This window comes from Cygnus olor, chromosome 8, assembly GCF_009769625.2.
Source record: "Cygnus olor isolate bCygOlo1 chromosome 8, bCygOlo1.pri.v2, whole genome shotgun sequence".
NCBI lineage: Eukaryota > Metazoa > Chordata > Aves > Anseriformes > Anatidae > Cygnus > Cygnus olor.
Window position 1 is genome coordinate 3,528,421 of NC_049176.1, and position 22,459 is coordinate 3,550,879.

The following is a 22,459-nucleotide window of genomic DNA, read 5'->3' on the forward strand; positions in this document are numbered from 1 at the left end:
TGTCTCTTCCATTGGTAACATACTCTAAAACGTGAGTACCCTTACCAATCACCCTTACCTTCACAATACAATTTTGTCATGGACTGATCTGATATCCCAGGTTTTTCATTGTTTTAGATAAACATACAAATCAAAGACAGTTACATTCTTTGTCTGTGACACCAGAGCTAATCAGTCACACAAGTATCAGGCTAAGCAATAAAATAAAATGACCCGTGTGCTCTTTTCGTCTTTATTCCATGACTGTGTACTGACTTCAGAGCAATTATTTAGGATTTTCATTAGTGTAAAGCAGGGCAAGATTGGAGCTTGGGATTTTAGAGCATATTAAGCCATTTAAGTTGATAGGAGTTGGCTTTTCATTTTAATAGGGTTAAGTTTTCATCCAGAAACACTAATGAATAGCTAGAGTTAGCAATGCTCATCCAAAATAATTTGAACAGACTTAAAAAGTCTTAGCAACTCAGCATCAGCAAGAAAAGGATTTAAAAGTCTACAAAATGTTGCTAACAGTTTTTACCACGTGCGCTTATATGCATTACATGTGTTCATAAGCATGTGACCTGTATCTACCCAATGTATGAACTTGTTAGTTTAGTATCTACTAAGAGTACTCCATGCAGCCATCCCTTACATAGTCCCTTATATAGTGAGCAAAGGGGCCTATGTTGCTCAGAAGGTCAGGTTTTCTTCCTTTCATTGAATTCTCTAACCTGTGACATTTTTTTGACAGTTTAATTGACTTAAAGATTTTTTACAAACATAAGAAAAGTTTAAGTGGTCTTTTTAAAGAATGGAGTCAGTCTTACGTCCATCGTTTCAGTATATGCTGAACTGTATTTCAGGTTATGTACAGAGTCATCATTTTTCTACTGGAGATTGTGACCCATTACTTAGGTGATTGGAAGAAGAAGCAGACTAGAAAGTAAACATGCAGAAAGACTCCTTTGCACTTACTATGAAATCACATTTTTGTTGTCCTTTAGTTATATTAGTAAGTGCTGAGTAGTTCATTATCAGCCTGAACTCAAATGCAATAAAATGGATAACAACATAGAATATAAAGAAAATTAAGTTTGAAAATTTCTGGCCCAATAAATTCTGTCAGTTGTAGCTTTCAAGGAGCTTCCCTTGACATACAGTGTTGTCACAAAGAGCAGGATTTGGTTCTTTGACCTCACTTTTCTGTTCTTGTCTTGGTAGAGTAACATTTGACATATTGCTTATGTATTCTGCAGCTTTTTGAGGACCTTATAATAGGTAGGTACTAGTCAGATAATTTTAAGAAATCCATGATAGACACTGCAAAAACATTGCAGATTAAAAAACAACCACAACAAACAAACAGACAAACAAAACTAAACTCAGGACTCACCACACTTGCATTTGTGGTCAAGCTATAAATACCAAGATATGCAGCCTAACACAATGGGATCTTTATGGTAGCTGTTCCCACTTACTACACTTTTACAACTTAATGGCTTATTTTTGTTAGAACCTCACTACAGTTAACTAATGTTTGTGGCTCAGAAAAAATCACTAAGCAATAAACTAGAGAAGAACTTTCCTCAATGAGAAGGCATTTTCTGCAGGATTTAAGGTTTGATCGTCTTACCCTTCTAAGCGTGCAGGCATAACTTATCTATGGTAAGTCATCTTCGAGGTAACGAGCATGTATGTTCCCTCTTGCTAGATAATCTCTCTGCGAAGCTCTTAGGAAGATGAATATGCTATGTTAAGGTAGTTGTAACTATCCAGTCATGTCAACCGTAAGGCAGGCCAGAAAGATATGAAAGTTATTTCCAAGTTGGTCAAACCCCTTTCATAGAGCAGCTGAGAGCTGCAGTGGGAAACATTTAACGTGTTTTCAGTTAGTGCACTTTACTCTGGAGAGAGTGCAACAACTGTCTAGGATAGCATTCTATTAAAAATACCTGCTTTTCCTGTTCAAGCTTCAGATGTTAAAAAGTGTTGTGTTTTTGTTTTTAACAGGGTTTTCTTTTTTGAGAATGGGTTTCTATGTCACAGCTGCTTTGGCTTCTTAATTTGTATAGGAGAAGTGCGGTAAGTTTTTCATGGTTTGATGCAAAAAGGGGAGACAGGAAAGAAGGAAGTTGAGTGTTCTTTGGTTAGTTTACAGTCTCTAGTGAGAATGATGGATTTGTATACCACAGGTTATACAGTGTGCAAAATTTATGATCAGTCTGAAAGGTTACTTGGAGCAATGTGCCAAAATCTGTACATCCAAAATTCTGTATTTACTTACATGCGTATTCAGATTTTGTGTTGTATCTGTATTGTGTCCAGAAGAAAAACAAGTCTGCTAGCAATGGTAAAACAGGAAGTCTTTCCTCAGATACCTACCAATTATTTTAAGGCAGCCCACCTTTGTGTTAGAAATATGCTGTATAGCTGAAGTTTTGTTTAACAAAGAGAAATGATCTACATCTTTCTTGTTTATTGCGTGATTTTAAAAACTGTTGATAACTTTATATTTCTTATGTTCCAATTCTAACAGTTGTTTTAGACAGTATTATTCACATGCAGGGGGGTCAGACGTCTACAGGAAATGGTAATTTTCATTACAAAGGCTTTCAAGTAGAAAGTAGAGTAGGTTTGTCTGAAAATAATTGTTATTTTGGCCCTAATGCTTGATGCAAGTGTAAAAGTATGCCCAGGAGAGTACACTAGTTCATAATGGCTTTAGATTGCTTTAGAAAATGGATAAGTTTACTGTGCTAATGGGATAACTATAACTTCTTTCTGTATTTGCAAGATTTACCTTAAAAAACAAAACAAAAAATAGGGCAAATAACGGGTATAAAATGACAGTTTTGAAGTTGTTATAGTTACACTTTTGCATAGCAGTTACATGTTGCCAAGTATTGCATACTTTGCTGTGAGTCTTTGTACTGTAGCAGGGAATTGCATATTCTTGTATTGTCTTAATTTAACTACAGGATACTTGGTCCTTATCTAAAGCAACACTCTTGAGAATGGATCACTTGTCAAAGTTGTACACAAAATATTGTCCTCTTTGGGCTTTGGAAAAATAATTCATACAGTTTGTATTGTTCATGTTTACTACGGCTATGTAGGAAGCCTCCACTTTGAAAATTGCCACTTCCTTCTTTTTTATTTTTCCTTTTTTTAAAGCTTGGTGGGTAAAAATGCTACCCTCTAATGCATTTGGATATATTTCAGTAGCATGAGGACTTTTCTTCCTGTAACTAAAATATTAGGAAACTTTTTCAAGGTTGTGTATGTGCTGAATAGTTGAATTCAGCATGACATTGCTCTTTGTTGGAAAGCTTTGTGGTGTGAGGGAGACTTGATGATAAAGTCTCTTAGTGCTAAAAAGTATTTAATTTGTTCACCACTATGCCTCTCTGAATGCTTTATTCTATCTTCCAACTAAAAATAAGCACACCAGTGCATTTTAAAACTTTGCGAATGGGGAAGCTCCGTACGTGACTGTTTAAAAAAAATAAAATTACATTCGTTTACTACAAAAGTTCCCCAAAACCTCAGTTATAGCCATCTCTTAAGACTTGTTCTGGCTTTCTCGATTCCCTTCAGAAAAGTTGTTTTTTTTTCTTGAGGAGCTAGGATGTGGGGATAGCAATCATGAAATTCAGGGATTTGGCCAAATAGCATGTGATTTCCTGACAAAATTTGTTGGTGATACCACAAATATACATAGAATGTTTTCTTGTAAAGTTTTTTTTTTTCTATATAATTCTCAAGTTTCAGTATAATTAGTAACTTGATGAGATTTTAAAACAAAAAAAAAGTCATCTCATGATCCCCTCTTATCAAAGTATAAAATTAATTACATGCTTGTATGAGGAGGGAGGTTTTCCCCATGGAGAAAAACATAAAATCAATTTACTCCACTTTCATTACATTGAGTTTTGCTTTTTTTTTTCTCCTCAAAAAGCTATATGTAATCTGAACCTTAATGCTGAGTAGAAGTATCTTAATATTTCCTTCCATTATGCATTGCTATAATATAGTTATCTGCTGCTTTATTATTAATCATAGAGTTGCTCATAGTCATTTTTAAACTTAACTGCGCTCAGAAAAAAGACCCAGTCCTGCTGGGGCTGGAATCAAATGAGATTTTACTTCTCAGTTCAATGGCAGCAGATTCAAGCCTTCACTTGTTCTCAACTGTTACTGCTTTTTTTTTTTTTTTCTTCCCATGGCTCTTGTTTTTTCATGGTTTCAGTTCTTAAGGAAATTTATGGAACAGTGGTCTTGATACCAAGACCTATGGCACTCCCCCCTATTAATCTTACCCCGTAATAAGAATTGGCTGTTTATTTCTGCCCTTTGTTTTATGTCTCAACTTTTTTTTTTTTTTCCCCAGTTCTGTCAGGAGTTTACTTCTCACCCGTGGTTACCAAGTTTCCTTAATAGCCTCTTGTGATGAACAAAATGCCACAACTATAAATCTTTGTGCTTCAATTCATCCACCATTTCAGGAGATCTGACCTTGAGAAGTTGTACTTGAGCTTTGAGGGCCTCCATATATTTAACTTCTCTTGTATGTACAAAATGTGGCCATGTTCCATGTGGGTATATGTTTGGAGACGGTGGAGTAAAATGTTCATCCTCTCCTAACCTGACAAAATGTACTGACCTCCTAAAAAGACTAAACGCTGTACAAATGTTGTTTTGAAGGGTGTTAGTAAATGCACCTGAGGGAAAATACTGGGCAAGTTTCTGCTTATATCAGAGTGTACCTAGTACAGAACAGTACAGAAATAAATGTGGTTTTTGTTTGTTTGTTTTTCTGGAGGAAATTGCTGCTTTGTCTGCTCTTTGTATACCCACAAATCTTTGAAGCCAACTTTTTATATTTTTACAGAGTATTTTACCTTGAGCCTGATTGTAAAAAGGACAGTTTTCTTAATCTTCAATGTCATATTACTTCATGTGTTCCATTTTCCAGAAAAACTCCAAAACCTCTTTAGCATTAGAGTTATATAAGTATGTGAATTAAATAGAAAAATACTTTATTCACATTTTCATAGATCATAGAAAAATAGTCAAACACCATTTTCTACTCCCAGAAAGTTATATTTAATCCTCTGGTGTTAAAACCAGCCCATTTTGGCTTTTACCTGGTTATTTTGTGCAAGACGTTTAAAAAAGTTAGTCTTTACTGCTTTAAAAAAATGTATCATATATCCTGCAGAAGTTTAATTTTTACTATTTGGTTCATCCAGAACAGAGGGTTTATTTGATTTTTTAATTTATTTTTTCTAAATAAGTTCAATCTAGAGAAGAATACTTAATGTTCCTGATAAGGACTTCAGGACTATACTTTTAAAGCACTTGCATAAAATAGAACTGAAAGAAATTTAAAGTTTATAATAAAAATTCTGTGATCACTTTGTGGCAAATGTGGATCTTACAGTTACCCACATGAAGCAGAAGAAATGGACGGCCTAAATATTAGTTAAGTGCACTCTAGTGCCAATAATTACTGTAATAAAGGCAGTGCAGTTCAAGTGAACCTTATAGATTCTTGAGAGTAATTGTAGCCACAGTCCCAAGGCTCATTTTCTGAGGAAAGATGTCATGAAGAAAGTGTAGGAAACTCTGTTGGTAATACTTTCAAATCATACAAGATTAATGGCTCATTAGATGAACGAATTATTTGTAACCAGCCTGAAATGAATGGAGAAGCAAGCTCCAGGGTATTTAACTTTTGTCTTTCACCGTGTTTCTGTAATGTAGAAAAATGATACAAAACTTGATGGAAAAAAAGTCTGACTTTTATCTTTCAGCCTTCATAGAGCAGATTTTAGTTGTCATACCTTTTTTCTTTGCCAGAGCTCCTTAGCATAGTTTTGGCAGCACTGAATGGTGAAGTCACATGCTGCTGTAACCGAAATTGCAGTAGTTCCTCGTGCCTCCAAATGGGGAGGAGGGAGGTACTGGTTACTAAACTTTCTTCAGTTCTTCTAATGTTTATGCAAAGTGCCTCCAGCACAGAGTGTGATACAAAATCCTCACTACAGGCGGGAGAGAGGAGAGAAAGGGGAATGGTATCTTTGTGGCTTTACATCAGTTTCATAACTAAGCTCTGTTGCCTAGGCTTAATGCCTGAATGGATGGACTTTGCATTCTAGTACACGCTGGTCTGAGGTTGAATGTGCAGTGTGAGAGGAGGGGCTACAAGAAACATTGCTTATCTTCTGAGCTTTGAGAAAATACATTTTAAATTCTTAGATGATGTGGATAAAAAACATTTGATCAAAAATGTTCTGTATTGTTCAGCTTGTTTGCCCTGCGGATAGCTGCGTTGCTGCTGTCCTTTGAACTTGTGAATGCCATTAGGTATCAGTGGGATGCTGCAAGGCTCGGACCTTCCAGTGCCATCATTTATCAGCAGTGGGATCTTGCCGTAATTCACAATTGCACCTGCTTTCTGGGTAGTCTGAGTAGGCATCAAGGACACTATTACGGTGTAACAAATTAGTCATCAGCTTGAACATCATCTTCAGTTAGGGTCTTAAAATAATAAGTTATTATACATACATTTTCTTTTTGTCAAATCACTATAAATTGCAATTCTGTATTTTTTTCTGTAGTATTATCTTTACAATATTTTTAATTGGTGTTGAATTATTGATCTGAGGTTAACTAAGCTTTTAATATTGCTGTCCTTCTACTTAATTGTATGCTGATTATGGTTAATTGTAAATGATACATATAATTTATTCTTAAGTCAAACTTTCACAGTGGGAATGATTGTGGTAATATGCTACTTAAGTACAAACTACGGACTTAGTACTTGCATCTTTTTCCTTTTGATCATGCTTTTTTTGTGTGTGTGTGAAAGTTGTTTGAAGAAGGAAAATTGTGTCACAGGTCTGTCATTTATTGTGAAGTGTTTCCAAATTTCTAATATTGTCAATCAATTGATGTAATCTTTATCAGACAGAGTAGTTTAGGAAGATGTATAAGAAAGGAGGAAAATAACACTAATAGTTGTATTCAGTCCATTTATTTGCTGTATATAGCAAGTATCATCCTTACTAGTTATGAAGCTGAAAGTTCTATCAAGGTATGATAAGTACTGGAAGTAATTTCAATTGAGTTAACAAAGGGAATAGAATGAAAATCATTTAAAACTGGTTCACACCAGCAATTCTTTGTGCACTATTAACTGCTAAGATCTAGTCACAAAACATTATTCTGAGGAGAAAAGATTTAGTGAACCTTAGAAATTGGATTTGATTTATGCCAGAAAATCTGCCTTTTCACTGCTTGAGATTTCTATGGAAGGAAGCCACAGTCTTTTACCAAACGGTTTCTAAGGTAACATCTTATAGCAGAGCATCTGAAACCAATTTGGTTGTTAATGAGAAATAGTTCTCAGTGGTGGGAAAGTGGGGAGTGAAAGAAAAGGCTTCAGCATTTGGCAGTGTGTCTGTAAAGGCATTTAAATGTGTGCTGCTGCTCTGCTTATGAAATTTCTACATGAATTACACATTCACAGTCTACCTTTCAAATGATAGGTCGGGATTTGTCCTTCCATATAAATTGAGAAGTTATGAACGATAAAAATACTTGTATCTGACAGCTGGATAATTTAAATAGCTGGCATTTTCAACTGGAAAGACCTTTATTCCTACAGGGGAAAAATAATTGCTTTTTTGGGTGATAGTGTATTTTTACTGAAACACTATTTTGTACAGAAACACATCCTAGTGAATTGGTGGTTTCTGAGCTCCAGCACCCCGCCGATAATGGGTGCTGCCTGCAGAGTTCCTGGGCTCGTTGTGGGAGCCATCCTGTGACATTGCTTTTATAACTCCTTTTCTAAAGTTGTGTCTAGATCAGAGATGCACCTTAATTTTACGGTAGGTGATCTGAAAATCCTTCACAGTCTGACCCTGATGGAGGGAATAGAGTACTTCTGTCAACAGTGGCTCATTGCCACTTCCTCTCAGGAAGAGCGAAAACTAGCAATTCTGGCTTCCCTTTCCCTGCATACATACTCAACACGTTAGGGCTCTGTCCTGCTCTTACACTGTGCCTAGGCTGTATTCCTGCAGTCTGTTCCTAGGTGCCTGAGTAGCATTGTGGAGTTGAAGATCCTGCTTGCATACTTTCCTTCCTCATGTTATTGAAGTCTGAGCTTATTATAACCGAGTCACAGAAGAGAAAAACAGTCCCAGATGACCCCTTTGCACTAAGCAGCGGATTATATTTAGCAAAAGCATCTGAAACATGAAAGTAAAGCTTCAATCAAAAAGAAATAGAAAAAAAAGCAATATCTAAACAGCTTTTACAGAGGCAAGAGAAACTTTGTGGTAATCTCTAGACTTAGATCAGGTCTGTTAGCAATATCTTGGCATAGCAGTGTTTGAATAACATGAAGCTATGCTTGCAGGATTGTTGTAATGCCATAAAATGTGTGTCAGTGTAACTTTAGACCTCTGTCGAGTTCTCTGGTAAATCTCCTTGTACCAGTATGCTGTTACTATATGGAGGTACCTGCCGTAGTGCAGTGCTCTGGGGGCCCTCCCCACTGTCCTGTGAGGTCAGAAGCTAATTCATGCATGTACTTCAACAGCTGCAGCTCCTCTTGCACCATATCCATACAAAACCACCTTTATCAGCACCTGGTTGTCAGAGTTACAGCACCCCTTTGGCATTTTTGTGTTGTTGCCTCACCAAATGCCGTTATTCCTGCAACTCTCATACAGCTTGGTCCTGGGTCTTAAATGGCTGTAGTACTTGTGTAGTACTTCTTTAGGGTTGGTTACGTACTACTCGTATGCTCAGTGCCTGTCAATTAACGTTGTCCTACTGGTTCTTCTAGAAACCCATCACCTCTGTAGGTTCCTTTCCTGCAAGGGCACCTGCTCCATTAGGTACACATTATTAGGTGACACTCTTGGGATCCGAGTAAAAATGTCCAAGTTATTTCATAAAATTGGTTGTGATTAAATTTGAGTGTAACCACATTTCATAAGTAGAAATGCTCTGCAATTGCCTTATGAAAATTATGGAGAAAGAGAGCTTCATAACAAGCTTGACTTTGATTTCACTTGCTTGAAAGGAAAACCCCTCCACTCTCAAAAGGAAGAGAGGATGCAATGAATACTTCGTCATGTGATGCTAAATATGATATGCAGGGTAACTGACCCGATTAAGAAAAAACTGAGCCAAAATGCAGCAGCAAGAACCCTTGGGTTCTGTGCTATAGTTACAGAAAGTCAGTGTGACCTTATCTGGTTGTGCAAGAGCAGCACCTGTGATAGTGCTGGGGAACATCAGGAAAGAAGGGCTCCAGGAGACAAGTTAGTGGGGAAGGACTTTCTGATCTCTTTGTGGTTGGCTTGAATACAACTTACTATCTTTTTTGTTTTAGTAAAAAACATTGAATATATCAAATTATTTAACTACTGCTGCTGAAAGGGGGATTTTTCTTGCTCTCTTTTTCTCCCTATTCCTTGCTTGGAATCTTGAGTTTTGTTTTCCTCTGGAGAGTTATTCAGCTTCCTGAATAATTATAAAACTATACGCTTTTTTGGCTGTTCAGCAATCTGAATCAGCTTGTCAGGGAGTCATATGAATGCAAAAGTAGGTGAAAGACGAAGAGGAAAGACTGTGGCAGCCTCTTTCGATGACAGTAAGCAAGGACAGTAAGTAAAGACTGCCTGTCCTTGAGCCAGCCTGCAGAAGAGGCACACCATTTTGTGAATGGATCAGCAGTAAACCTTGAAATGTGTTGTATGTTCATTTGCTGTGTGTGTAGGCAGCATTTTATGTTTTATCATGTCATAAGATATCAGTGGAATCAAGTTGTACTGACACCAAAAACTTTAGTATATTTACAATGTGAAATTGGTAAAGATGCGTTACATGGCCCTAATGTTGATGTAATGTTGAAATAATAGAAATAAAACTAATAGAACAAGGTATTTCAAGCTTATTATGGTATATAGTAACATGCATATAGTGAGTACGTAAACATGAGTAAAAGAGTATTTGATATTTTTCTTTTGAGAGTTTTCTTCTGAAGTGACTACTTAAAGATCAATCAGCAAAGGAATGGTATTTTTCTAGGTGTTTTGCCTGTCAGCTGGGTGTTTTTATTGCCTATTGATGTCAGAAGAGAATTAATCTGTGAGATGATCTCTGAATATCCAGCCCGCAGTTTCTCTAACGTGAACTCTTTTAATGTAAATGGTTCCATTGATTTCAAGTAGCCATAGTTATTCATATCAGAGGACATTTTTATATTTTCAGATAATATTTTCGTATTTCTCACAGATTATGAAGACATAAGGTCCCCAGAAAGTGAGAGAGAAAGTAAATCATGATTCTCTTTTTGGGGGGGGAGGAGTGGGGAAATAGTTCTTAAGCATTTATTTATTTAGTGCATCAGGACTGTTGTAATTCATCTTGAGGAACAGAAATTAGGATAATTCCCTCAAGGGTAATCTTGGTCTCTATTTCCTCTGAAACAAGTGTGCATACTGTCATGGAATGGGGAACAATAACAAATACATCCTGAATTTTCCTTCTCTCCCACTCCTCTCTCCCTTTACCTTAAAAGGGTTAAATTAAAAAAAAAAAAAAGCTGTTTGTCCTAAATGTTCTTACTGAAATCCATTATGCATGAAAAGAGTCTGAGTTCATTTGCAAGACCTCTAAATGAACTCCATTCATTCTGTGCTTAGAGAAGTCCATTCAGCCAGAAACAGGCATAATAATTGCAACCTAATTTATTTGGCACCGATACCAGATTATTAAAAGGGATTCTTGTGAGAAAGTATAGTATTTTTTCTATGCCAGTTATATAATTTTTAATAAAATTCCTTTAGTATCTGAATAATGTAATAATTGCATGTGTGTTCTTTGTGTATAGATGCATAGTAGTTGCATTCATCAAATTCTTAAACATTTATGAAGATTGTGAAATAGCAATTTTAAAAGTGTGATTTGAATTAGCTTAACTTATTTTTTTGGTGTAAAGCAAGTTGTAGGGACATTATCTGTAGATGGTTCAGAAATTAAACCAGTTAGAGTATTAGTCATAATTAGTGACAATGGAGAAAAAAATCTTTAAAATTTCCTGTCTTTTAAAATATTATAACTTTGTGTACATTAGGAAGGTAAAATTCTTATGATATGCATGTCAAAATTGTAGGAATATAATATCATTTTATCACTCTAAAATCTATGAAGATAAATCAAGAATTGAATACTCCAAATTTTGTACATCCTAAATGTAATCAGGGGTTGTCCCATTGTGATCAGCAGAATTTCATGCTCTTCAGGTGTCTGTGTATATTAGACCATATTATAGCTAAAATGATTTGCCAGTGGTGAGCAGGATGATAGAAGTACCATTGACTTTCCTTCTAAGATTGGGAATGAACAAAAATGATAAGCATTTAGGAGAACCTGGCTTGTTGTACATGCACGAGGACTTTGTAAGCACTCGTTCTTGTGTGCACGTACTTGTGTGTCAGGAGGTCACACGCTGCCGTGGGCATTCTCTCGCCAGTTCAGGTATGGGAAATGCTGTGGGTGAATCTGAGGTAACTGTGTTTGTTTCCTTTTTCTGACTGTCTGGGTGAGCTTACACACTTGTTAATTTCATAATGTACAGATAGTGGTGCTTAATGTACAAATAAATACTACGTTTGGAGGAAAAGAGAAAGTTATCAGTGAATACAAATTTCATTTTATATTATTCTTTGACCTGTAGTCCTTCTGCAGATAGCGTTGTAGCCATCTGTGTGCTGACTGCTGTTTCTGGAATTAGGGCCTTTAAGTACTAGACATCACCTTAGAAGCTGGCTTTAATAGCTGACTGAGCATTTCCTCAAACAAACTGTAGAAAATACTGTTTGTGGGAAGTCTGAGTGGGGGTGAATGGGTGAGGGGCTCATGGCAGGAAGAACAACTAACAGGAAAGGGTAAGTAGAAATATCATCCTCCTTGCTCTCAACCAGTTCTTTATCTGACGGTCCTCCTGCTGGTTGCTTTTCCTGCTGAGTCTCCTCCTCCTTCCGTCCCCTTGACAAGCAAAATACACTTTTTGTACATCCAGTGAATACCTACACAATGAGAGTTACTTGACTTTGTTACCAAGACTCCCTGTGTACCAATTCTCTAACTCCTGTGCAGGATTCCATTGTTCTGGTTACTGCTGAGCTTGATGTTATGTGAATTGCACCTGCAGCATGGCCCAGTCTGGGGTTCCACAATGCAATAATAACTTGAAACTACCTGGAGTTCAAAAGAGTAAACGTTTCATGATATGCTTTCTGCAATGTAAATTGTTTTTAAGTTATACATTTTGTTTCATGTTGTTAGTGTTTCATCTGTAAATGCTGTGCTCCTATATGAAAATTAAACGTCATATACTGGTTTTTCATAATGTGTCTATTTTCTGTTTGGTGTTCTTCAGCCTGACTTATGATCTCACTTCTTTACAGTTACTTCTTTTTTTTTTTTTTCTTTTTTCTGATCAGCATCAACAACCTAGCATCTTACGTATTGTCACAGCCTAGAGATCTGTAAGGGCACACTGCCTGTCAGTTCCCATTTATTTGCTATGTGAAGTGAGAATTCAAAAAGAAGGTTCTGTGACGATATTAATTAAAAAAAAAAAGTGGGGGGGAACAAACAATGAAAAAAAGAAGTATGTCACTCATAATTCACTTCTAATTTTCTAATTTCTTTTATTTAGGTACTTCCCATCAAGGTGGCTATTCCCATGATGCTGTGGTCCATGCATTACAGAAATGTGGCATTCGTCATATTGACACAGCAAAAAGATACGGCTGTGAATCTCTTCTCCAAAAAGCCATTAAAGAGAGTGGTGTGAACCGGGAGGACCTCTGGATAACCACCAAATTGTGGCATAGTGATTATGGCTATGAAAACACAAAACAAGCCTACTTGGAGTCATGTGAAAGACTTGGTGTTGACTATCTTGGTATGAATCTTTAACGTAACTCATTTACCATGCCTTCTCTGTGAACGTTTGGAAAGATGAATGAATTCTTGTAAAACACTGTAGCACAGGTAGATTACAGTAGTCAAATTCTGCCTTTACACTTTTGCAAATTTCTTGTTCTGCTTATTCTCTAGGAAATTTGCATACATATAACTGAGAGCACGTAATTTTTCCTTGTTGCAAATCTTTTAAAACAGATTAAGGTGTGTTTTTTGTAGAAATGCATTTCATTGTTAAATTGATTTGAGGATCAACTACAAGAGTGCTATATATTTTGCTGAAAACACCCAAAACCTAAAAAAGAACAAGGATTCACAGACTTGACAATAATTTATTGTTAACAGGGACACAAAAATGCCTAAGCTCTTGTGTGGTCTGCTAAATCTCAGAGAATGAGAGTCCTTTCTACAAGTTATTTTGCAGGATTATTGACACTTCTAAAAAAATTAAATAACTGCCTTTGGTTTGATCTGTCCGCTGCAATATACTTCAGGGAAAAATTAGAAGTGTCTATAAGACTTGAGAAGACTAAATTTAACACTGAGTTAGACTTAGTTTTAAGTATACCCTGGTCATGACCTTCTCATAGTCAAAGATGAGATATTTTTACTACAGTTTTAGACAGGCAACAAGCTGCAGTAGTGACCACAATTAATTCTGTGTAATAGATCACAAGAGCGGTGGACCCTGGTTAAAAAAAAAAAAAAAAAGTTTTAAACTGCTTTTACTTCTTCCTGCCTAGCTAGAGCAATCAAAAGAAAGTGGAGAGACAGAAAGATGAATTTAAAGTAATAACCTAAAATAATGACACTGGTGGAGAGAGTGTTAATGCTGACAATGAAGGAATAATTGAACATTATATGTTAGTGTCCTGAAAATGCACATATGCTTCTCTTTCCTCACTCTGTCCACCTGTTACCAATAATCAAACTTTAATGAAGTGAACAGCTTTTTTGAAGCACAGATTTTGTGGAATCATTTATTGATAGCAGCTGTGTGCTATATTTGCTGGCTTTTTTGCCTGGTACTTTTCAAGATGAAGAGGCAAAACCTCTATCTGTTAAAGACTTTGATTTTTATATGCACATCTTTGGCTCCATTCCTAATGGAAATGTATCCCTGAACTGCCTGCACAGGTACAGAGTAAATCAAAATGAATTAATATTTCTTCTTCTCTGTCCCATGCAAATACAGGTCACTGCAAGGAGACTCTCATTTAAAAAAAAAAAAAAAAAGTTTCAGTCCTTGGGTTTGTCCTCTAAATAGAGAAATAGCACATTTCCTTCTCTCTGCTTTCTGTTTATGTTTTGTGTTTGCTTTCTTTTTTTCCTGTGCTTTCTGTGGAACTGGTACTGAATTCCAATGAGAGGAAAACTTGACTCACTTCCAGGAAATCATTCTCAGTGATTCCTTTCAGTAATTTGCTTCTTTCTCAGGTAGCAGACTGGTTAAAGTAGGTGCTCACACAAATACTCAGCTTGGAGATTGCCGCTAAGCAGAAGTTTGTGAGCTGGGGGAAAAAAAATCTGAGAGCTAGAAATGCACTGATACTGTCACCAAGTGAGTGACTCCGTGGTCTGGCATAAACAGAACATCATATCTGTCAGATACTTTCAACTCAGACTTCTTTTGCTCACATTATGAAGACAAATTTAGAAGTTATTACAAGTGCCTGCACAATTTACCCCAATATCCAACACTTTTTTTTCTTTTTTTTTTCCCCAGTCTCCTGTCTTCCCTCCTTTTCTTCCTCTGCTTTCTTCCATTAATGTGGAGATGTTTGAACAATTTATAAAGGTCTTCCTGAATGACCAGTTAGTCAAACGCAGTGAGCTAAATCGATGCTGACTTCAGTTTGTTTTAACTTGATGTTTTGTAAACTGTGATGAGTTAGGAAATACTTCATGTGCAATTCACGGATCTGTCAGTGAGGATGGTGACCTCCACCAGGGGGATGGGATGACAGAATAACTGTTAGACACAATATGATCTGCTGTTGTGTCAAAGAGATAAGGCTGAATTCTGTGTTCTGTGCTACATGTTCTGGTGAAGGAGGCCCTTAGAGGAGGTGCAATATGTAGTATGTTTCACGGGGTTTGTAAAAAGCATCACACTTTAGGGAGTCATATATCTTCTATCTGAACACACCTGAACTGGAAGGTGCTATTGGACGGATTTTCAAACAAGAAGTGGAAGTACCTTGAAACATGAACTTTTCAAGTGTTTCACAAATGTTTAGAGTAAGGGCTTTTTGTTGGAAATTTTGAGGCTTGTCACAAGTCTTAACAAAAGTAAATAGAATACAGAAGACTGGTTTGCAAATACAGTTATAAGCTTGTAGACTTCAAGCTTAGATACCTTAGCTCTGCTTTCATTCATACCTGCATTTTACGTCACCTTTCTGCTGGCCAGTCTATGCAATAGAGAGGGCATGAAATTCAATGACAGGAAAAGTTCTAGTAATAACAGCAGTTTGTGTCCAGGCCTGTTTAGGAAAGTAAATTATGTAGTTACAAGCATGTGTTACAACCATGTTCTAGCCAGCAGTTTTTCTGTGAAATAGAAATATGAAATGTGGAGCAAAGCATTACTCTAAGTTTGAATTTCCTAATTTCATCATATATTAACCAAATACATGGTGGTTCACAGCATTTCCAAAAAGATATGTGGTTCATATAGAAAATTGCAAGATCCTAGATAAGTTACACCTTTATGTTAGAGGGAAAGTTAGCCATTCAGGGGACTGAAAAAGAAAAGCTCTAGGGGCCTGGCAGCTAATTGTGCAGCTAAGCTTTGTTCCAAGGAAAGTCGTGTTAACGTCTCCTTGAGGACCACGTAGGCTACAGTCCATCCATGCAGACTGCATTAAAGATGTGGTGAATACTAGTTGATAAATCTGTGTGTTAGCAGTAGAAAATGCCAGCTGTTGAAACAGATTTGAGGCAATCACTGCTTTTTAAGAGAGCATTCCATGTAAAACACCATTATGAAACTTTTTTAATAGACAATTTCAGGCAAGTGGTATTAGGCGAACAGTGTTCCAGGGTTTTTGTTCAAATCAGGAGATTGTATATCCATGAGAAGCTGGAATTTTTTTCTTATTTGTGGGCAGTGGTTATAACAGAGGTTCCCCTTGCATTTTCTAAATGCGGTCCTCCAACTAGCAGTCACAGTAAACCAATGTGAAATGGCAGCAAATGTTACAGGTTTGGCAGTGGCAGAATACATTCCTTAGGATTTAGATCAAACCTCCAAAGTAACTTCTACTTGAATGTGATTTGTGGGTTACTGAATTCATAAACAATTTTTTTCCTTGTGACTGTTCTGAGTTTGTCAGATTCAACCAAATTTAACCTATCACAGATCCACATCTGGAGTTGGGCAAATATTTGTCGTATCAGCATATTCAGTTTAATAGGTCTCTGTAATTTCTTGCATCTGAGTGATGATAATACACCCAATTCAGATCGTGTATTAATTCAGAATGTTTTGGAAGTTACTTATTGTTGATCCTTGTTCCAATAGAATACTAATGAAAAAAAGTCTAGGCATTGCCATTGCATTGAGATAACTGTGCAAAACATTGAAAAATGTGGTTTTGCTTTTAGGTTTGGTATGATCCAGGGCCTGTTGTTCAAAAGCAGGTTTGTTATAGTGAGTTCTGACTCATTCTGTGCGCGTCTGTATACACTATATAAATATATATATATATATATAGTGTTGGCAATTTCATTAGAATCACAAACTTCTATTTCCACAACATGCTGTAGAATTAAGAGGAACTGTGTTGATTGTAGGTGCCACAACCGCTGAAGTTATAAGCCACTCAGTGTTTTAAATGTGTGAAAGCAGTTCACATATGAATAGTTTTCCTGCAGCTGTGTTTTAATGTTTGAACCTTAGGCCCTCATTTACTACTGCACTTCACCACAGCTTGATTATCTTTAAGGGATGCTTTAAAAAGTTGGTAAATACAAAACTTGATTGTGATTTTCTCAAGTGCATCCTGATACTGTGAACCATTCTCTTTTTTAGTTTAAGTTTATTTAAAAAAGAATACGGTTGGAAGAGACCTCAGAGTATTTGTTAATCCACCCACCACTGCAAGACAAAATTAAATCTATATTCACATCATTCGAAATGTAAAATGTAGTCAGCTAAAATGCAGTCTGTTCTAAAAAACCTTCAATGGTAGTTATGCAATTCTTGGTTAATGGAATCTTAAGCTATTTTGATAAATTATTCAAAACTAATTTCTTGCATCCAAAATGAAAATAACAGTGTTTGTGTTCTTGTAATCCCCCAGGGGGAAATACTTTCACCAGAAAGAAAGTGTGGGGGTGCAGGTGTGAATGTGTGTATAAATGAAGATGAAATAGTAGAGCTTGGTTTGTGAGGTGCTTACTGTTCACAGGTCTTATGTAAAGTTTTCTAACATGCAGTAGAAGTAAGCAGATCCTCTCTTAAAATAACCATGCATAGTTTATTTAAATAGAGTGGCAGCTCCATTGCTCATTGCAAGGTACATCGTACTGTGCTATTCTTTCCACTTCTAGCTGTGCTGTGGTGGTTGGTGCTTGCCTGGCAGAAAGACCATTCTACTCTGCGTATCTGAGATAAGGTACCTTTTCTCCGCTTTCAGGAACACTTCTAGCAGTCAGAAGGACTGTACTTGGTGATCCTGTAGATGCTGTCTAATCTTAAACATATATGTTTCGAAGTATGAAGTATTTTTTATTCCAATAAAAAGCCTAAATTACAATGAACGTCCTAAGATGACATGGACATCACATACATGGTAACACCACTCTTCTAAAGTAACATGCCAAGAGCTAATCTTGTTTGCATTGAAGAGGTCTCAGACACTAACACAGGGAAGGACGATGTACTGCATTTGTGGAATATTCAAGAGATCCTTCAGTTCTCAAAGCTGTTTAAAGTCATTTTTCTGAGAGTGCTTCAATTTCTTGGGCTGAGTACAAAGCATCTTTGTACATGGAAGTCTGTGGTGTAGCTATTTTTGTGAACGTTTACAAACTGTGATGCTTCTAGATATGCAGGCTTTTGGAAAATTAGCTTTTGGTAGAATTTTGCTGAAGTTGATGATTTTTTATTCATACTAAATGACTTGTTTCTGCATAGTTAAATCTAGTAGTCCTACTTGGAGAGCATAACAAGCAAGAATTAAAGATAGGCACTTCCTCTATGTTTAAGTGAGGTAGGTATCCGATGCCAATAACTTACATCTACTTTATGGATGACATTTGCCTTATCCAAGCAGAAAAGTTTAAATTAAAATATGGTAGTCTCTTTGCAGTAAATGCACCAATGGCATATGTAATTTAAGATAAAAAATGAACACTTGATATTAGCAATTCCAAATGCTAATCATTGGGATTGCTTCTAATGTAAGACAGTGGAAATTTTAACACAAACTTTACATGCACAAGAATGAGAATTCAATATTCCGATATTAGTTATCAGTTAAAGTCTAAAGAAATTGGTATTTATTCCAATCCCAATACCTTATCTTGGTATTTTTTCTTAATAAATACAGCAGAAGAATGAGTAACTTTTTCTTTAAATATGGCACAAATCCAGATTCTGCAAATCATTATATGTAAACAATATTTACCTGTCTGAGCAATTGAGATTGAAAGACTAGTGCCTTATTGATATATGAGTAAGTGCAGATTTAGCTCATGATTTTTTAGATACATCCAAAATCATTTTTTCTTACATATACCTATAACGTATCTTAATCTACAAAATTTTGTACTGTTCTAATTAGATTTTTAGTGTAAGCAAAATACTCTTAAGTGTTGCAATGATGTACCGAAATGGGAAGCAGTGTATTATAGTGAATTTTATGCTGGCTTGTCCTTTTAAATTAAGGTTGAATTCGTATTTATAGAGGTGGAAAGCTAATATACCAGCCTAGGAGTATATTAGTCATTATTGCAATCCTTAAATGTGAATAAAATAGAACTGTAGCAGAGGATGTGTTTTCACAGAGAGGTCCTGTAAATGAATGGTGTGATACATTTAAAGAACAAAAGACCCTTTTTATTGCAAACAATTCAATTTTTTAATTTCTTAACTCTGTATTTGAACTGTCTAAAAAGGCGTATTATAAAGCACAAAGATCTCATTCATGAATTTGTTTCTTTTTCCTGTTTTATGTCAGACTAGTATATGAGGTAGAGGCCAACACCTCTTTGCCTGAGATGCCTGAAGTTTGAATCTGTGGTTAGGATTTAAATAGAAATGTAGTTGTTTAAGTGTCTCTTAAGTTTCTCCTTCAGAATGATAAGCAGTGTCCACAAACTTAAAAAGGAGTTGTAGGTCCTGTCACCTTGGAAATTTATATAATCTGATTCGGAACTCTGAGTCCGGTAATATGTACATTTCTCATGTTTAGTGGGTTTCTTTTCTTTTTTTTTTTTTTTTCTTTTTTTTAAGGCTCCCTTTTTAACTAGGCAGATAAGGTTTTCTTGCATGGAGAAGATGCAAAAAAATCCTATCCCAAGACACCCAGTCTCAGTAGTAACTTGGCGAATTTCATCAGTTATAAATCTTAATTGTGTTTAAAAAAATGTTAACATTTCATAAAAATGTAGTAAAACATTTTTTCACTTAAAATCTTTTTTTTTTGTAATGCTAAAAAAAATATCACAATGCTGGAACAATGTAATTATAACCAAAACAAAAACCTGCATGAAAGAGCAGCTGTGCTGTAATTTCCAACAGAAATTCATAAATGGAAGTATTCTTTAGAAAGGAAAAAAACAGGCTCACTTTTGAGATTGTATAAAAACCTACAGAACTGCCAAACATTTATGTTTCCCAAACTTGAAGGCTTGTAGCACTTCAGCAATAGTCCAGTCTTAACTACATTGACCAAAATCCCTTTGATTTAAATGGGACTTGTCATGTGTTAAAAGCTTATTAAATGCAAGTGTGACCATGACATTCTGATTATGGTGACCTAAGCCTGAGGCAGATGTGCAGCTTCTGCCACCTTTACTTGTTAATGAAATGTTGTAGATTTAATTCATTGAAAATGAATGAATGTATGGAATAATTGTCATGGAGTTGTAACTATTTTGATGATAGTGTGTTAGGGGGGCCAGTATGGAGGGAAAATGCTGCTTTGTGTAGTTGACATATTTTTTGGAGACTTTAATAGTCTTTCTTTTTAGATCTTTATTTGATACATTGGCCTGATGCACATGTTCCGGGTAAAAGCAATCGGGAGGTCCGAGCTGAAACCTGGACAGCGATGGAGGAGCTCTATGAGAAAGGTGATGTAATAATGAAAAGCTGTCTTGGCAGAAGGAATTAGAATGCACTTGAAGATTTGGGGAATCTGTAATGAAAGGTGTTCAAAAAAGTCATTTGAGCTGGTTGCTCGTATTTCAGTTGTGTTTGGGTGTATAAATTATGTGAACCTCTTTGAAAATTGCAGCATTAGCTTTCTGGTAAGCTAAATAAGAGAGCTTTGTGTTGCTTTCAAATAATACATTGCCACATTCTGCCTGTAAGATTAATGATGTTGTGCATACTTCCTTGAGGAAATCTACACATTACATTGAAATGCGTGTGCCACTACAGAACATCTTTGTAGTAGCCTCTTCTGTTTCGTGTATAAATCATCCTACCAAGTTTTATTTCCTTTTGATCTTTTTTTTGTAATTGTAGAATATCATTTTCCACTGTATACATATACATATTTTTCCACAGAACATATACTGTACTACTATGTAGATTCACTTGCATTTTAGAAAATGTCACCCAAACTGGCTAGTAGATAAGAACAAATTCTGAATTGCGGATTTTTGGTATTAACTTTTGAAAAAGCTTTCAAAGGAGGGATCTATTCTGTCAAGTTCTGGTGTCTGTCAATTTGATTTTTGGTTCACAGAAATCTTCGGTTTATGTTCATAGCAATAGGAAGATTAGACTGCCCCAAACAGAATTTATCATGTAGGTTTAACAGGGGCATTTTGCTCCTGAAGTATGCACCTATTACTAGAAATAATGTAAGAGAAGATCCTGTCATGCAGTTCTAGGCAATGTGGACCCACCTTGTTTACAGCTTGAGAGAATTTCTTTGGACTCTGCGAAGACTTCTGGGATTAAGTAGTCTGGCTGCTAACTCAATTACTTAAACAGTGATAGTAGGAGGAGAGTGCTGCCTATACAGACTGCAATTGCTGGCTGTATACCTCTACCAGTTTTATCAGAGTAATAAACAAACCCACTCTCTTGCATTTCAGCCCTTCAAGTACTTTTGGTCTGCCTTTGGAAACAGAGAAGTAAATTATCTTTGATACATTTTTCATTCTTGCTTTTGTATTAAGCATAAGGGAAGTTGCAAAAAGTATTTCTGCTGTGTAAGTGATTACAACACTTAGTTTTTAAAGAACCACTACACCAACCTAATATTTCAAAACATCAATGACTTCAAGTCTGAAGATGGGCCATTCAGCAAGCTACTTTGTCTTTCCGTTGAACAGTGCTTTTTGATGAATATTTAAGTTCCTATATGTCATTTGTGCCTAGATACACCATCCCAATTTGCTGCAAATAGGTTGTAGTTCACTTGCTATTATTATTCCTGTCCCGTTGTCTTTATTCTGCTTTTGTATGTGTTGTGATCTTTCTTGTCTTTATTTCTCTACCTGTCTCCCTAATGGGAAAGACTGTGAGCTATTCAATGATTATCCAGTAAGACACTGGAAATACTATCACTGACTTCACCTGCAGAGGTCATTTTATTTTTTGTTTATTGCATATCTCTTTATAGACATCTGAGTTTGCATTTATTTTTGTTACCTCAGCTAAATTTTCCTCTCACTGTAGATGATGTATTAGTCTGGCTGAATCAAGTGCCTTCAGATGTTAACTTACACAGTTTTGCTGTAAGGGATGCAGACTCTGGATGTTCCAACCATAACCATGTGTTACTGAAGTGATACGCAAATGTTAACCACTCTGGAGATGGAAATGCAATGATTCCTGAGGAAAATGTTAAATAATTTGTTTGTATGGTTAACCACTAGACTTTCCGTTGACGATTAATGCTTGCTGCATATCTTTGTGTCTTGTTGTGTGTAATGTGAATAATGTGTTGGCCTTGGTATGAATATTCACATTAAATATATGATTTGGTCAAAATCCTTACTTGAGGAAAAAATATATCTTCATAATTTGGGAATGAAAAAAATTAAGTTCTGTGGTAAACTGGTGAGTTCTTTATTTCCTCTGAATGTGGTTCAGGTTATCATTATTACCTGAAAATTACTAGCAATGCTATTATTTTAGGAACATTGGGAGAGGGAGGGTTGGCATGAGGAAAAACAACAGCAGAAACTAAAATGTTCATGTCTAAGAATTGCCATTTAAAATGAATAATATGCTTCTGCAGTCAATTCACAAAGGAAAGACTGAAGT

The 22,459-nt window shown here is 36.0% G+C and overlaps 1 protein-coding gene across 1 annotated transcript in view; it reads left to right on the top strand.

Annotated features, from left to right (window-relative positions):
• The window catches only part of LOC121074342 (uncharacterized oxidoreductase ZK1290.5-like), a 46,206-nt gene that overhangs the window by 822 nt on the left and 22,925 nt on the right, over positions 1–22,459 (top strand). The window contains exons 2-3 of the mRNA XM_040566317.1: positions 12,734–12,982; positions 20,206–20,307. Coding sequence (XP_040422251.1) covers positions 12,734–12,982; positions 20,206–20,307 — 351 coding nt within the window. The remainder of the gene's footprint in view (positions 1–12,733; positions 12,983–20,205; positions 20,308–22,459) is intronic.